The 16945-nt window shown below is 43.7% G+C and overlaps 2 protein-coding genes across 2 annotated transcripts in view; one reads left to right on the forward strand and one right to left on the reverse strand.

Moving 5' to 3' along the window:
- Positions 1 to 546: 546 nt before the first annotated feature.
- T265_01585 (hypothetical protein) lies at positions 547 to 3790 on the forward strand (the record flags this gene model as incomplete). Its single annotated transcript, XM_009165644.1, has 2 exons — positions 547 to 1039; positions 3237 to 3790. The coding sequence occupies 2 exons, from the start codon at positions 547 to 549 to the stop codon at positions 3788 to 3790; spliced, it is 1047 nt and encodes a 348-aa protein (XP_009163908.1).
- An 11909-nt stretch (positions 3791 to 15699) lies between these two features.
- The window catches only part of T265_01586 (hypothetical protein), a gene marked incomplete at both ends in the record, with an annotated part of 11025 nt that continues 9779 nt past the window's right edge, over positions 15700 to 16945 (reverse strand). Inside the window, one exon of the mRNA XM_009165645.1 lies at positions 15700 to 15917. Coding sequence (XP_009163909.1) covers positions 15781 to 15917 — 137 coding nt within the window. The remainder of the gene's footprint in view (positions 15918 to 16945) is intronic.

The following is a 16945-nucleotide window of genomic DNA, read 5'->3' on the forward strand; positions in this document are numbered from 1 at the left end:
AAAAAGGACCAGTTCATTTGGTTGGCGTGATCACCGTTACGAATAACTGCACACATGACCCAGGTTGACCACCACCATAGAACTTGTTTGTACGATACAGCCCGGAAGAAGAAGAATAAACTCGTAAATCTTATCATAAGAAGTATGAGACACAAGGCGAAATGTACCGATTGGTTCAAACAGTGAAATGTAGCATAACTATAGAGGTTGCGATTATGAGGCTTAGTCTATGATATATGGGGAGAACTTTGTATGTTTCAATCAAACCCAAAAGTACTGTTTTCATATTTACCGAACAGTATTCAGAAATACCAGAGGTTACTGAGCGGAATCACCAGAGCGCTCATCTGGTACCAATCATGGACACGCTCTTCCAATGCCCGTGGGTCGTCACACCCCATNCATCTGGTACCAATCATGGACACGATCTTCCAATGCCCGTGGGTCGTCACACCCCATGGAGAACGAGTTTGTGGTATAATTTGCGAACAAACCTGGAAGAACCATGAAGTGCTTCAGACCCACCCACGCACTGTTGCTAGAAGGATGGTAAAAGTACTCGAAGACAGATACAAGCTACGGATTTACGCAGGATATGAACCAGAGTTTCGCATCTTTCGGAAGGAAGGATTTGAAGAATCGACCAGAAACAAACCCGGGTCACAAGCAGATACTATCATACCACCTACTCCGTGGACCAGCGGAAGTGATATGCTCAGATATGGTCATTTGTCTGCATACGAATTTTTCGTAATGGACTTGGACCAATACCTACAAGCCGCAGGGATTGATATTATAGAATATCTCAATGAAAACGGAAGCGGAGAGATTGAAACCCCATTGGTGCCGAAATTCGGTATCGCCGCTGCCGACACTTATTTCATATTCAAGCATGCGGTGCGCGAGATCGCGAAGAAACACGACATGCGTGTTTCGTTCATGACAAAGCCTTTAGTTGGTGAACTATCAACCGGATGTCACTTCAATCATTCGTTGTGGGATATTGAAAGAGGGAAGAATGTTTTATTCGATTCATCAGGTTAGTGTAATCTCGGTTACTGATACCTGTCTCTGAATCCTGAACTGTTTTTTAACTGTTGTATAGTGGTCAAGAAAGCATTGACTGTTCAGGGACGCCAGTCTTTGTATTCCAGATTGAATGCAGTTCTTCGCTGACCATCTGAAATCCATAATATATCGCTGATAACTGGAGGAAGTTTCTGAGCTTACGCAGGCGATAGAGTAAACCCACGTGACCAACGAGCGATTCAACTATGTTCAAATCTGTAGTCCCTACTTTCAAGAACCGGATGGTGCGGTAACATTCTTCTGAAAGTAGTCGGATTGTTTCCATGCGTCAGTGCATTTAAACCCGTAACAATAAAGATGGATAGAATCATTTTGTTTCGAAGACAATGTTGTAGAGGTCTTATTTGAGGAATAGCCTAGCAAAACCTATCCTACTTGAGCCTGCGATCTGCAGTATATCCCGAAGTAGGAATTAGGACAGGCCGCCCGTCAAATGGGATGGCTGAAAATATACTTCAGCCGTGTGATCCGCTCAAATGAGATGATTTCACAGAAAAGACCATATCTGTCAGAGCTTTGATTAGCAGCCTTACAGAGAAAATGGAAATGTCGATTAGAGGCTAGTATTTTCCGCTTGGTTTGGATGCGTTTTTCACACACTCTGGACTTGCTGTCTATATTGTTGGGAAAAGCATAGCATGGGGATCAGTACGATGGACACAAGTGGCAGAATTACCGGTGCAGTACCTGGAATTAAACCAATGCGGGCCTAAATGAACCTAAACAAATTCTGAAGTTTTTATGCCGCCTTTCTCAGTGCCTGGCAGCGAATCGCTGGTTCTCCACGATGCGATCAGAGCTCGAGTAAAAATGAATGACAAGCCTCAGGACTTTGAAACGGATCGGAGTTTATGGGACAAGTCACACTCAATATGTTACAGGACACTAGCTTGACAGAATAGATGGTTAATATCTTCTTTAACCCAAGCACACATTTGATAATTTCACGTCAAATCACTGCATTTTGGACCTTCCGTTTGAAATTGCAATGGCAAGGACAGTTTGACATAACTGCGCCGCTTGAAACTGGTGGGACTAGACAGAGACAAAGTGGCTTTGCACAAAACAATACGTATCTCTCCAGGAAGTCCTTCAAGAAAGTTTGAAAGAATTCATTAACTCAATCTATTTGCTACCAGAACCGGATTTGGGGAAAGTCAAAACAGAGTTGGGACCGAACTCCATAACATTCTCGACCATGTTAGTAGACGGCAAGGAAAACACTCTAAGTACAGGTAATCTAGGCAGAGGATCTCCAAAACGATATAAAAAAATTATGTCTGAATGATGAAATGTCAGTAGAGAGGACAACGCTAAATGTGCCCGATATCATCTAGGTACGGCTTGGATTGTGCCGACCGATCAGCAGGAACCATTAAGAAACAACAGAAAGTCTAACGAGCAGGCTAACACTTTAGCAGTACAAAGCCTTCGGGTCAAAAGGCAAATGATTGTGATGAAGCGTAATTAATAGCAGGAATCTGGCTCGCCTGTCAATCTGGTTGTTAGAGCCACCTTGGCAAAGCTTGGGCAAAGGGGGAGAGAGTAGACGGAATAAAAAAAGTGATTGGATATCCCTGACTGGGGAGAATGTTTCGAAGGTTCCATAATGCTGACCTTCAAGAAGCAGCTCGTGATCCGCTCGCGGTTCTGACAATCTTCGAGAAGACCCAAATGAGTTGTACAATGAGAATAAACTCACAGATGTAATTACAAGATTTCAAGCTCACACGGGACAATTAACATCCAGTGCCTACCAAAAACTCGTAAGCTACCCGCTTTCATATTACCACTGACCAGTTTTTCAAAATATTGAACAGGCGAGCTGAAAACTAATATAAGTTTCTCTAGGTTCAATGGCTACAAGTACTAGATAGTACATAGTGACCATTCGAGCATATCAGTCACATTTTAAACCTACCAAAGTCTGGTTTCTACTTGGAGAGCTCTGCAATCCCAAGTAATTTTAAGAAATCTCATAAAGATGGCGCGCATCGAAGGCACCAAGAAGGACGTATCTTTTCCCCTGGAAAACCTTTGTTCAGGGATAAAGGATGATTTTCATCAAAGATGATAATACTTATCTGAGTAAACGATCAGTAACATTTCATTATTCTTTGTTACTTCTGTCTGGGTCATTATCACAGCTTCGGATAACCTGTCGAATCTCGCCCACAATTGGCTTGGTGGCCTATTTGAACACATGCCTGCCTTGACCGCCCTATGTTCACCAACCGTGAACTGCTATCGAAGACTGCACGCTGGATGGGCCCCAGGACACATGGATTGGGAGCTGGATAATCGATTTGTAACCGTGCGTCTGAAGAATGTGGGTGAAGATGGTACCTATCTGGAAAACCGCCTTAGCTCCTCGGCGTCCTGTCCTTATCATGTGATGGCCGCAACGCTGGCTGCGGGTATGGATGGGATCGAGCGTCGACTGGAACCTCCGTCTCGTGGAGCGTATAATCCAGCTAAAGGTGCGCCCATAATGAAGGAACTCCCAAAAACACTGAAGGAAGCTATCGATGCGTTAAAAAAGGACACAATTCTAGTAGATCGCTTGGGGAACCAATTTGTTGACTGGTTTATTCGGGCGAAGGAATTTGGTGACCTCAAAACACTGGGCCAAATTGACATCAAGGAAGAATCCGAGGAGTTTCTAGCGCAGGAACGTTATGAATACTTGGAATTTATATGACTGGCCATAAATGTACACACCAGACTCTATATCCGTAGTGATGCTTTGATAGAAATGTTTCACGGAATTGCTTCTAGCAATGGGAATTATAATGAGTGTTACCCTTACCCTTCAAACTTATTGAATTCGAAATTCTCCGAGACAAATTCAGGTTCATGAAAGCCTGATTTACATCGGTAGTGTTCAGCCGAAACAATTCTCCTAAGGAGGTCATTTCTGAGTTTCAAGTAGGGACGAAGCACACAGCTTCAGGTTGTCAGGCCTCAGCGGTATTGTTGCCATTTCGTTTGTCTGATGAAGATTCAGTCGGTATTATGCACAGGTATCCGGGGAAAAGTTCAAGGATGGTAGTATTTCTCTTTCGTTTACACTGGAAACACTGGCGAGCTTAATATATTTAGTACTCTCTATTATAGTAGTAAATTCGAATGAATTCTACCAACTAATAACAATTTCGTTTACTAATTCTTTTTGCTGCTAATGATTCTACTTACTAATAAACATCGAAAGTATCTAAGTTTAAGTTCCTTGTTGAAGTCTGCATGTTAGGTGAGGAATGCCTTTGAACCATAGACCGGAAAATAGCATTAGACAGAAATTCTGAGGACCTTGACTTACGTACGACAAAAAATCAGAACAACTGCTGAAGTAAACTCATTTGCAAGCTAATTTCGGTTGTAACGGAAGTCCTATCTGTAACCAAATAGAATCTATCATTCAGAATATTCTTCATATGAATATGTTGCATATGAATGAGGGATTCAGCTGCTATTCGGTTAAGTCTCCTGTTGACACCAGCCTAATTTGAAAATTAGTTCATTTCGCGAATTACATGTGGTTTGATGTTCACCTAGAACATAAGGTTAACGGGACCTGGGAAACTGCGCTTACGTGGTAGTCCTCAAGAATGGCGAAACCGGTCACAGTGTGTTGGAAGTTATTCGGAAACCTTATGAGTAGTGTGCCTTTTCAGGAAAATCCACCCATGATCCGTCCCACGCTTGGTTATGCCTCACGTTATGATGCTATTTCTACCTAAACCTCGCAGTTACTCCGTAAATGTATCACCACGACAGTTTGTAACACGACGGGGAAAATTGCCAAAACAAGCAGGGCATAACAGGATGACATGGCTAAAACAGTAAGATTGAGTTATTAGGTTGCTATCTTTTACACTTTTACATTTCTATATTGTTTCTTCTCAAATCTTATTGGGCCGGATGGTGGGCTAGACTGATCAGTCCAAATAACAGAAACCAGGAGGGGTGATCAGCATGAAGCAAGACGCTGTTTGAATGGAATGATTGCTAACGGTGCATATTATCCGCTTACCGGACAGTTTTCTGTATCATGAGCTACTGAAATCATCGTTTTCATACAATACGCACGTTTGAAATGCAGAAACTTCTGCAGTCAACAGTTGAAAACTGTCAGTGATACTGAGGAGTCAGTTGCGTAGCTCAAAGTTGGCCGGAATTGATCACCGTTCACAAAATAGAATGGTGTAGAGTAATACAGAGCACAAAAGGTTTTCGTATTTCGTCAGAAGACAATACCAAATTGCAATTGGTATGCAAGAAAGGAGGAAGTAGCAACGAAAGTCATTAAATGGCCTGATTATGGCTTACTGGTGGTGCTGGCCGGACAGAACACGAAGAAGGTTGGATGCATGTTGGCTGTCTAAGACGTAAATGACATTGGGTGGTTTCGAATTCGAACAAGAGGGACGGTTCGAGGAGAAACAGTGGACGCCACAGAACAGACCAACCCAACCACGACCAAATGTCTGATGTAACCCTTTTTTAAGTGCACAGGTTCGTCCATTTTTATCTGGTCAGATCTGAAATGTTAAGAGGTTAGCTTCTAAGTTATACTGTGTATCTGTTTAGTATAGCCGGTAGTACGCAATACGAAATTCACATCTGTGAACTAACCAATTCGTTGGTTGGAATCGTAGCCACATAAGAACCATCATTTAATCTACGCTAATCGGAATAGGACTTTCTTCAGGATAGTCTCATAATCCACTCGATAAAAGTGCACCCTCTAGAGTGTTTTTAGATGCACAATACTTTAAACCGCAATTGCAGCGCTAGGTTAAAAACATCCAACGAAATTCTCTGCCGTTCGACAATGGCAAGCGCTATCTACATTTTCCCGTGGAGTATAGCTACCAGGCGGACAAGTGATTGAACCCTGTCATCACTGATTACCGGACACATTCGCGAAATGGCCACTTCGTTTATATTAGCTCAGCGTTTCATGCTCTGATACGACTCAACTTCTGTTCCTTTTCTTACTTTAGTGCACGATCCTATTACCCACTAATGGGCTCAGCAGCTGAATTTACCATTCAGGCAACCGGTTTCCGAGCTTGCAAAACATCACGGAGCATTGGCCCACCTATGGTTGCTTCAGCTCCTGTTTCCAACTGATATTTGTCTGCGTCGCTTGACGACAGCTGTCTACTTAGCTGTACCGGCCAAAAACCTTGGATGATTACATCATGAGCAATTAACTATTCCTTAGCCTGAAGGACAAAATCCAGCTCGTTACCTTCGGGCACGAGACGCCAACAAAGTGACGCAAAGTGGTTGAAGGTAATATTTGTAAAATTCAAAATGGATCATCGCCTTTTTCTTAAATGCAACGAAAGCCCAAGTTCCCCAATACTGTCAATCCCACTGATGGCTTCTCATTAAGTAAAATTCAGGTGGCTGCATAAACACTAAAACAAAGGTTGCGGTAGTTAGACATGGTTGTGCTTTTGAGCTACAAAGCGATGCTCGAAGCTTTCAGCATATACCTATTCTGTATTCTCGATTATAGACGCACAATGGAAGATCTCGACTGTTGAAGCTTGGCGACCGCATGCAACTCTAAACCGTCGAATAGACAGTCACTGCTATAAATCATGTGACGATAGCCAATAACACCACTTTTAGGCCGGTGCTCAAGTAGACTGTAGTTTTCCAGTAAACAGAAACACGGTATTTCGGCAAATGAACCCGTTTGTCTAGCACTTGGGTTTTCACGGAAGATTCAACTGAATCTCTCGTTTATGGATTCAATTAGAACATAAGTTTGATGGAAACTCGGGGACTGTGCCTAAATGATGAGCCTCGAGGAGGACGAAAAAGGCCGTGTGCTGTCGAAAGGTTTTCAGCAAACTTGTGAGCACTTTCCCTAATGTAAATACAAACGCTGTATCCTTAAAGTGAAAACGCGAAAACGTACAAATTGAGCAAAAATTCACAGTAGCCTCACCCATTTTAGTATCCCTACTCTAACCATCAGCACATGTGACTATGAAGTGAAAGCCGATCATCCTATTGTCGACTAATGCCGGATTACATGGTTTGTGAAACCTGACTGGTATATAATCATAGTGCGCCGGAGAATTTTCGTTTAGCAGTATAATAGTCTTCAAAGAATGGCTCACATCGACTGATAGGATCGATAAGGTGCGATTACCCTTCCGTGTTTGCAGCTCTTTCTGCGTTTACGTCTTCTTGTAGCTCCACGGTCAACCAGATACTTTGTCCGTTCTTCGTCGTTCTTTCTCTAATTTGTTCCTGTTATTTGTTACCTGGTGTGAACTGCTATGTATTTCGATTCCCGCGTTATTCTGTTCGACATTTCACTGACCTCTTCTGAAGTTTGAGTCTCGTAATTATGAAGTTCTTCCGTGTTTAGTGTTTCATAGGTCGCATTGATTTCGACATGTTTGGCGATGACGTTCCTGGTGAATTCCATGAAATCGCGCCCACACTTTCCTCTTGCTTGGGCTAAAATAGACAGCATGTCTTTCCTGATCTTTATTCATGGGTGAGCGGGAATTGATCGCCTCTTTTAGCAGCAAGACTGCATTTGTGAATTCTGGTAAAAATTCTCTTTCCATTCCCCCGTCCTACGAAATGGTTTTCTCAACATTTGCATGAAATTTTGTGCGTGGTATTAATCTCCATAATGATAGTCAAGTTTCTTGTGAAGTCCATGTGAACAAGATGTATTACCTTTTTAAATCAAAGTCATGGTCGACGGCAAAAATGCAACTCACCATCCAGAAAGTACTCAAACAGGAACCTGTGGTAGATCTAACAGAACCTGAATTAAGGCATGGTCTCCGAAAAATCTCAAAGAAGGTGTATTTTAAAATGATGGCTCAGGACTCGGCTGCTTCGCCTCTAAAAGCTACCTGAAGTACATACAAAACATTCGGGTTCATTTGTAGTAACCTAGTTAAACAGTGAACAATGTTTCTGGTGATTTGGTAGTGATTTAGCGAGAATTATTCTAAACTTGCGTGTGGGATTCGCACGTAGCTGGGATGGGATCCCATGCGCAGCATATGCAGATGTTTGGGCTCAATGACGGTGATGAACTGGATACATACAGTATCATCTCTGGCGAGATGGCTGTGGTTAGAGCACAAATTTACTAACCGGAAGGTTCGTGGTTCGAGCCCGACTACTGCCTCTCGACTTTCCCTGTCTAGGCTTGGAAAACCTCGAGGTATTCCAGCCCCCGTGCTCCCTTCTGGTGGCATGGTAACTGATGGCAGTGTTTTATCTGGATTCGAGGATGATTTTTTGGTGGGTACCATGTTGTCAAGTAATCTTCGCTGCCCTTGAAAACGTTGCTACTGTCCCTGCGTCTTGTGTCCAACTCAATGCCACAACCTTGTTGGGCCTCAGAAGGCAAAGTCTAGCTGCCTGATGATCCATATCATCAACAATGATATTGATGCACGTTATAAAAGAGCACCTAGAAAGTCATGCGAACTGTCGAGGCTTAAGCAAAAAGAGATTTTGGATACCTTTTCCTCAAGATTCTTTCCAGACGTTGCCTAAACTACCATGCAGAGACAACTTTCAATGGACATCCAGTCAAACAGAGAAATCTCCGCTTGATGACTCAACACAATATCCATCCCGACTTGTCTTGCTACAGCCGGAAGAGAGAGGAGAGCGAGGGAGCAGGGACTCTCATACTCTGATAAGAAGACAGGGTTCTCATCCAAAGCACGTGTCTCAAAAGACTAGACGCAAGGCAGTGGAGGGGTGGTGGCATATTACTATAGTAGTACAAATGTTTTAAGGAAGGAGTCTCCGTGCCTGTTCAAACTTTCAACCTGGGGGACCACGAGACTTGGTCTTTAAGACCTCTATCCACTGATCAGCATGGTTTGAGAAACTCTGGGGGTATAAAAGTGAAGCTGCTCAGTACGGTACAGTGGGTCATGGAGACACACAAAGTGCTATACTGGGGTGAGGTCCGGTGTCTTGTCAGTTTTTTCTTTCATAGGATCGAATCGCCCTTTGGACTGTTGAAAAAAGCGTGAACTTCGACTTATTTCTGCCTACCACTGTGTTCCATATGGTCATAGTTTACAGTCTCTCGTACTCCACTGGCTCGGCAAACTCTGAGAACAACCTACAGTTTTGATCCATGACTGCGCTTAGATAATGAGTTTACCTTGTACATATAGTGATGCGAATCTAAAACACATACAGAACTCTTTTCTGCTACGGATGCAATATATAAGTTAGCGGAAAAACTGTCTTAAATGTACGTTGACCGGTAAGCGAGACGTGTCTAGGGACACTGGCGTCTAAAAGTTACCACGGCTGCTGAAACCATTTAGCGGGCTCTCTGGTCAATGGTCTCGCTGAGAGTGCTAGCGGCTTAACTTGGAGTGCCACACTACTCGAACACATTTGATTCATGCGAAACCTGTCAACAAGAATTCGTTGGAATTAATCGATCCTTTCAGTTTCGTTGTTCGCATTGAGGTATAGGCTCACTTAGGTTTTGTGCATGTGTGAGGCAAACAAAGACTTGGCTACGCGCTTGCTCAACGCACGGGTGGAAGGTTAGGTGCGAAGAATGAAGCACATGCATAACTTAGTACCGAAATGAATAAGGATGTGGGAACGATGAGCTGAAATATGGAACTTGGATATAGAGCCCTTTTTTTGCACACTGCTGACTACATGATAGTGAGGCCAGTAAACCTCATCAAGATGTGGTTCAACACTCTGAGTCGTTAGTTCTCCAATCGCAAAAGAGCTTCCGATTCTACACATGGAATGACTCTTGTTAGCAGAAAGGTCCTGGGTAACGCAGTAACCGCCTTTTCCGGTTGGACTGTAAGCACATCGATTTATGTGGTTTCTAAAAGCAGAAAGATCATCTTGGTGGTCTCACCCATGATCTTAAACTTTTGTGACATATTTAGTTGATGCAGCTACAAGAGTCAACTAAACTTGGTGATTCTATTGATCTGTCGACTGCCCCCACAATTTCTGGCACTCACTTGCGGTTTGGATTCAGAATTCCAGGCTGACATCAAGTTCATGGTACGCATGGAACAAGAAGAGGAAGCCGAAAAATTCTGCCTTACTTCAACGTTGCTGTTCATGTTTTGACTTGGTCCTTTGTACTTGTACTTGTACTTTTGAACCCATACCACCATTTTCTCTAGAGTCCCTTGGAATTCCATTGCATTGTGATCTTCGTTAAACAGGTGCTTTCTAGACTGATGTCATTCCTAGCCAAATCAGCTTCATTTCTGGCGTAGATCACGTGCATCAGCAAGTTTTCTCACGACAGCAGCGACAGTGTTTACAAGATCGATTGTCTACCATGCTGCCATGCTGTGACTGATTCGAACAATTCCAGTTCAGAGAGAAGAGCGTTCAGCTGTAGCACCCTTCCGGTGCCTAGCTGCCATGCCACCCGAAGGCAGCACGAGGGCTGGGATACTGCCAGGTTGCCCAAGCCTAGACAGGGGAAGTCGAGTGGCAGAGCTCGGATTCGAACCACGGACCTTCCGGTCAGTAAATTCGCGCTCTAACCACTTGGGCCATCTCGCCCCCCAATTCCAGTTCAGTCAGGTCATGGTAAAGAGAACATGATGAGTGTTGTGTATGTAATGGGGTTGCTTGCGGTAGTACATGCAACATTTACATGGGCATGCAGGAAGCTGCCATAAGAGTAGTTTGTAGTTTTTTTTCAAAGATGATCCAGTCAACATCGCAGGTAACTTCGGATAAGGCACATACATCGTTAAAGATAGACACTACATTTCAGAAAAAAACAAGGTCAAGTGTGAGAGAAATACGCTAGTCAAAACCTTACCAGTTTGAGGAAGAAGCTAGTGGGTCATGTGCGTAATACTTCAGGAAGCAAACTGTCTTATGTTTCCGTAACAAGAACGTGTCAAGGCTCGAATTAGATGTAACCTTAATCCCGATTTCCTCAGCCTCCATGAGTCGAAATTTAACCGTATATATCATCCAGCCCACAGAACCATATAGAAATGGTAGGCCTATTCGTGGTCTAAAGAGCTTTGAGACCCTAAATATATTATAATACGCACCTTCAGGTCGTCTGAACGTCGGTGGTGATAAACCTCACTGAACCGAGCGTCTAGCTAAGTTTATCCAGACAAAGTAAGACAACAAAACAGCTTTATTGTACACAAACAGATGGCGCCTAACAGCCATTTTTGTTAGCTTTTCAGCATACAACCTGCTCTAATATCTTTTGTAGTTCTTTAGCTTTCCATTACTTGAAGCGGGTGCTGTTTCACCTAGGTTTGAATACGAGCACTGTCGGACCCAGTCCAGCAGCAGCTTCGCATTTGCTGCATTCGCGGCCTCCGATCGGCTCCTTGTGCGTCCCCCGGTATGTAGTGAGGACGAGCGACGAGATTTCTCAACAATATTGAAGTTTATTATTATTACCATAGTATTATTATTGTTACTGTTGCGGTGTGGTTGAAATATAATCTCGTTTGCAAGTCCCGTGTGTTGACACGGAGCGAATAGTGGTTGGGGGCACGCAATGACCGTTTTGTGGCCCATATTGTGCTAACTCAATCAGGATAAAGTGCTGGGTGGTGGATTTCCTTAACCCAAACAAGTAGACTCAATTAAAGCATGGGTCAGTCAGAAATTTTTGCAGAAGCACGTCCATAATCGAATGAAATTAACACATCAAATAAGTGAGGGAAATTGTGGCAAGTTAATAGGAATGAAAATATGTCCCGATTGTCTTTCAATATTTATGTCCGCTGATCGCGATGAAATCAACCGTGAGACTACAGAAGCTGTTATTAACGTTGGTATGTGCGCATGCAACCTTGAGCACCGCTGCATTAAAAGCCAAAATTGACTTGACTAAGACACCATCGTTTACAATCAACTGGAAAATGTTTGAGACCAATTGGGTAGTCAGCCCAGAAAGAAAAGACACCATCGTTTACTTTGCGCGCTCAAAATTTTCTCCAGACTAAATGCTATATGAATCAGGATCACGTAGTATTGTGCAGCAGGATTACATATCCACTCGCATAACCAAAACAGAAATGTGTTTAGGTCCTGCCACAAACGATGCAATACCAACTTTGCCGAGGATACTGAAGTTGTTCCTTTCTTGAAGGATCCCTTCAAGAGGTTGCTTTCGGCTGGTCCCAGCAAGCACTTGTTGACCGCCTGCCAGATCGAACCTAGGACAAGTTTTTGAAGTACGTGGCAAAAACGTTTCTCGCAAGAGAATAAAATTTCTCTAGCCACGTGCAATCTGGTTTCCTTAAAGTCCGTCAGTTGCCAGTTAGAGTTACTAGCGATGATGAGCATATTACATGTACTGTATGCATTTATGAGTTAGCTTGTCCAAGGTGTAGTCAAATTTACGGTAGGCACACTAACTACAGAAAAAACTGGCTGTAGGTCCAGCGGGCTATGTTGCTCCATTCAACCTCATCAATAATTGCTAAACGGATTGCCGCGTTGATACTGATCAGTCTGGAAGCTGTTAACCAGTTTAGGTTAGTGCGATCGGCTCGAACGATTGTTTCTTCTTGAGAATCGGCTAGTACACATGTAGCACAACAATGAAATGCTGGTTATCAGGAGAGCTCTCCTTTACCACCAGACATCACCCCAACACTGAAGATTTCTTATTACCGCCAACTTGTACATGCGATAGGTGGACAGCCCACGACCGGTTTAGCCTTTCTTGGAGGCCATCAGGTAGGCGCAACCCCTGTTTCCGTCAGCCTTATGTTCCACTTGCACCCAGATTGCACGAAACCAGCGAAGTGCACTCATTTACATACCAGTTCGGTTTTGATGGAGGAATCACTTGTAACTCAGTCACGGATGGTTGAACACAGTGGCATAGCTATTGGCTTTTTCAACGGTATCAAGTATTAACACTGACTGCGTTTTGACCAAGTGCACCGTGACACAGTAAATTGCATCAGCTGTGTCAAAATACAGCGTTGTTTTTTGTTGTCTTTCGAATCGAACATTCCACATGTCGAACACGTCAAGCAATGCACCAAGTGAGCTTTGCCGACCTGAAACAACGCAGGTAGATTGGTTCAGTAGATACTGTTCGACACTATATACATGATTAGAAGCCGGTCCATTTTTACTGGACTACCGCTTGACGGCCGTCGTATTTGGTTACATAATGTAGGGGTGGAAACGACGCCCTTAATGCTCTTTGTTGGGCTGAATTCAGATTTGCTTTTCATATCATACGCACCAAAAGCAAATCCAGAACCCAGGCTGTTCCTACCTTTTATGCTGTACAGCATCCATTGAGTGTCGTGGGGGGGGGGGGCTTCAAACCTCGTTGAAATTATTCAATTTACACCGATATGGCGCTGAACCTCTAAAAAAGGGGACAACTTGACTTACAATATGCCTGAAAGCGTATTTATCGAATAACTACTAGTCGACGCCACTTTCAGCTCCTCAACAAAGGCCTTTGCGCTCATCTGAGGAAGCTAATTATTTAGTCAGAGTAAAAAATGCTTGTTCATTACAATGGGAGCATATCCTAACGAACGTCTCGCTCAATCTTAGAGGCTTGTAGTCCTGGCACACTAGGTAGTCCGACAGAATCTAGATGCAGGATCTCAGATCAATACGAACGAATCGAGACCCATTTTGCTTTTTTCGTAAATTAGCTCCCAATGACGGAACGTTAGTCACTAGCAGGCATTCGAATAACCCCAAGATAAACTATCGTAATCAAGAGACAAGTAATCCTGTTTCGTATCAAGTACCTCCTCGTGACGCCAGCGAAAATGTGGAAAGACACACTCCCATCTTCGCAATTCAGTCCCGCACAAAAAGGCCAGCAAGGTAAGAATCATACTTCCCAAAGGTTTGTCCGTTTTGGATTATGTGCAGCAAACATTGCCAGCGCGACCATCCTGTGGCTTGCCTGGAGACCTACCGAACAGTCAGGAGGTTATGATTTATCAGTCAAATCCTCCACTCACTACCACAGAAGTATTCTTTATTCTTGATGAATGAGCCCTCTAAATCAAACTCGCCAATTAATCTAAATCGCTGCGTTTCATTGCCTACTGTCCAAAAATGGCAGTGTCTGAGATGAGCTAACATTGGGCGCCATCACTGTCCGCTTTTACCTCCTTCCCGATTTAGGGTTTCATGTGAACAAGTTGTCCGCCGTTGCATGACAGTGAAGCATCACACGAGCAATGTGCAAAAATCTGTCTTCGACAGCATAGCATCTGCAAAGCCTCGATAAAACTAAAGTAACCTCCCAAGGGAGCTAACGCAAAGGAATTAGTCTGCGGTTAGCTGATAACTATATCGATATAAGGAATGCTTTGGCTTTCCCGCACTATTTAGAGTTGGCCAAAAAGATAGGGGAACTTCGACCTAATCCACTCACTCGCATATTAGGATGCAGCAAATTGCAGTTTTACCAACAGCGAAAGGCGTAACTTACAGTCAAGAACAGTCTGTTGATCAACTAGTATCGGGATTCGAAGGCGTAGATAATGTAGCTAATGGTGATGGGTGGCGAACAAGTCCCAAGGAGAACGGGACCACGAAATCTCTGTCGCAAATTAAGCGGATGGGAAGAGTGTGCGAAATAAGGAGGCGTCATCAGTAGCCTGATAACGCAATAAGTAGGACAATCCTGCTGATTGCACCAAATAACGGTGAAACCACAACTAGGAATGAACACCAGTGATCCGGGTGAATAATGATGTACTTTCGAGCAATGTCCCGCAAAGAGCACTCGGTTCGGCGGCGTAATCTACGTAGAATTGGTGCACATAAATGAGTTCCTAATGAGCCTGATGAGTGACAAGCATGTGAAAGTTGGATGTAGGAAATGGCATGTAACCTGTGGTGAAAGTGTACGAGTGAACCTACACAGTTCTCCTGGAGTATAACGAAGTCAAACGCAGTCGACATTAGTGAGCCGGCTTATTGAACAGTCCGCTTCACAGGTGAACTCCATTTTCCGAAACACCCACTCTAAATGTCAAGTTTGATACATCAGTTGTTCAAAGAGAGATACCTGACTATATCTTCAAAAAAAAAACAAGAGCGCTTCCTAACTGGTAACTAAATGGCTCGTTCAACAGTGAAGCTTGTTCAAACAACGATAGCGGGAAAATGCGCGCCATCCTGAAGGGGTGCCGAGAATTTCACTCAGTAGATCGCCCCATGGTTTGCGCTACATACCAAAGGTTAATTAAACAACGGGTTCGAGATGGCTGTGGTTAGAGCACGAATTTACTGACTGGTTCGAATTCCCTGTCTAGGCTTGGGCAACCTGGTAGTATCCCAGTCCTCATGCCTCCTTCGTGGTGCATAGCAGCTAGGCAGCGCAAGGTTGTTGGAACTGAACGATTAAGTAAACATCATTACACGCGCACTCTACGAGGCGTTCAATGTCTTTACGAAGCCGTTTGCTGGTTTTTTCCACTATGAACTGCGCCCTAAGCCACGGAATGACTGAGCTGAACTTTAATGCAGCTGACCGAATGAAAAGATTAAATGTACGGTGATCGATTACAACAACGTAAGTACATGTGGAGACCCAACTCTACTACAAACGGCCAGTAACCATAAAAAGTACCAGTGGCTAGAATATACAGTGAATGTATTAGTGGCAACACAGTAAAATGCATTGTTGAGAAATCAGGGATAACGACGACCAGATCCACGACTGCCATAGTTAGACACCATCGAGTGGCCCGCAGGTTTCCACGTATGTCCTGAAGGTGTTTGTATGCTCGGTCCGTTACCGCGCCACGGCGACCAGTCAGGTCGAGGTTCTGAGGTAAAAACAAATCAAACGCTATATTTCATGTTCTTTGCCATATATGTTCGGAGCACTAGCGTACAAGGAACTGACCCAAAACCAATGGGAATACAACCAGTAGACCGACAACTGCTGAGAACTTTTGAGGAATCGGCCTTGTTGACTAGAAGTCTGTAACGTCCTAACCTCCGATGATCATTACCGGTTGCCCGAATTCCTCCCACCTGAACTTATCGGCATAAACAGATTGAGCTCGGACGGACTGAGGGTAGTTGTATGATTGCACTTCCGAGGGATGGAAAAAGTCCGCGCAGAACCAAACACCTAGGGATCTCCACTGCTATCCCATTGACGTTATTCAATGGAGAACTTGAGCAGCTGGGATTACTGATACAGTCCCCAGTAGATGCATCACACATCTCCATTGTTACTCTCAAAATTCACGAGACCGGGATTTCCGAAATCGGTCCCCCCTTTTAAACTAGCGTACGGTTGTGGTTTAACATCGTACCTGGAGAGGACTCAACCCTCCCTGTGATTCCTCGAAGCCTAAGGAAAAAGGAATCACTCAACTCAAAGGTTGTCAACACCAGCGGGTCATGAGTTCCTATTATTGAGAGAACGGTGACAACTGCCACGAGAAAATATCGCTAGCGGTTGCGATAGTTGCAGAATTGTAGCTGACTTACATGCTACTTACCCACAAAAGTTAAAGTACAGTTAGCAGGAAATTATGAAAACAATGCAAATGACACTCTAAAAATTGAGATATCACTTCTCGGTTGCACGACTGGAGCATCACAATTCTTATACCGAGTGCACAGTTGTTACATATTTGCTGTTTTTCAAACGTTTCATCATTTGTTGCTAAATCACTTTCTTCCATTTTCAGCTCTCAGTGTCAAAGTTTTGGATGAATAAAGCCTAGCTTTCGGGCCCTCAGTCTTTTCCATTGTCATTCTGATTGTCGTTGCGCTCCGACCCTCGTCGTACACAACAATCTATTCATCCAAAAAAGTTTTCTTCGAACAATGGATCGAT

The sequence above is a fragment of the Opisthorchis viverrini genome (assembly GCF_000715545.1).
Source record: "Opisthorchis viverrini unplaced genomic scaffold opera_v5_17, whole genome shotgun sequence".
Lineage (NCBI taxonomy): Eukaryota > Metazoa > Platyhelminthes > Trematoda > Opisthorchiida > Opisthorchiidae > Opisthorchis > Opisthorchis viverrini.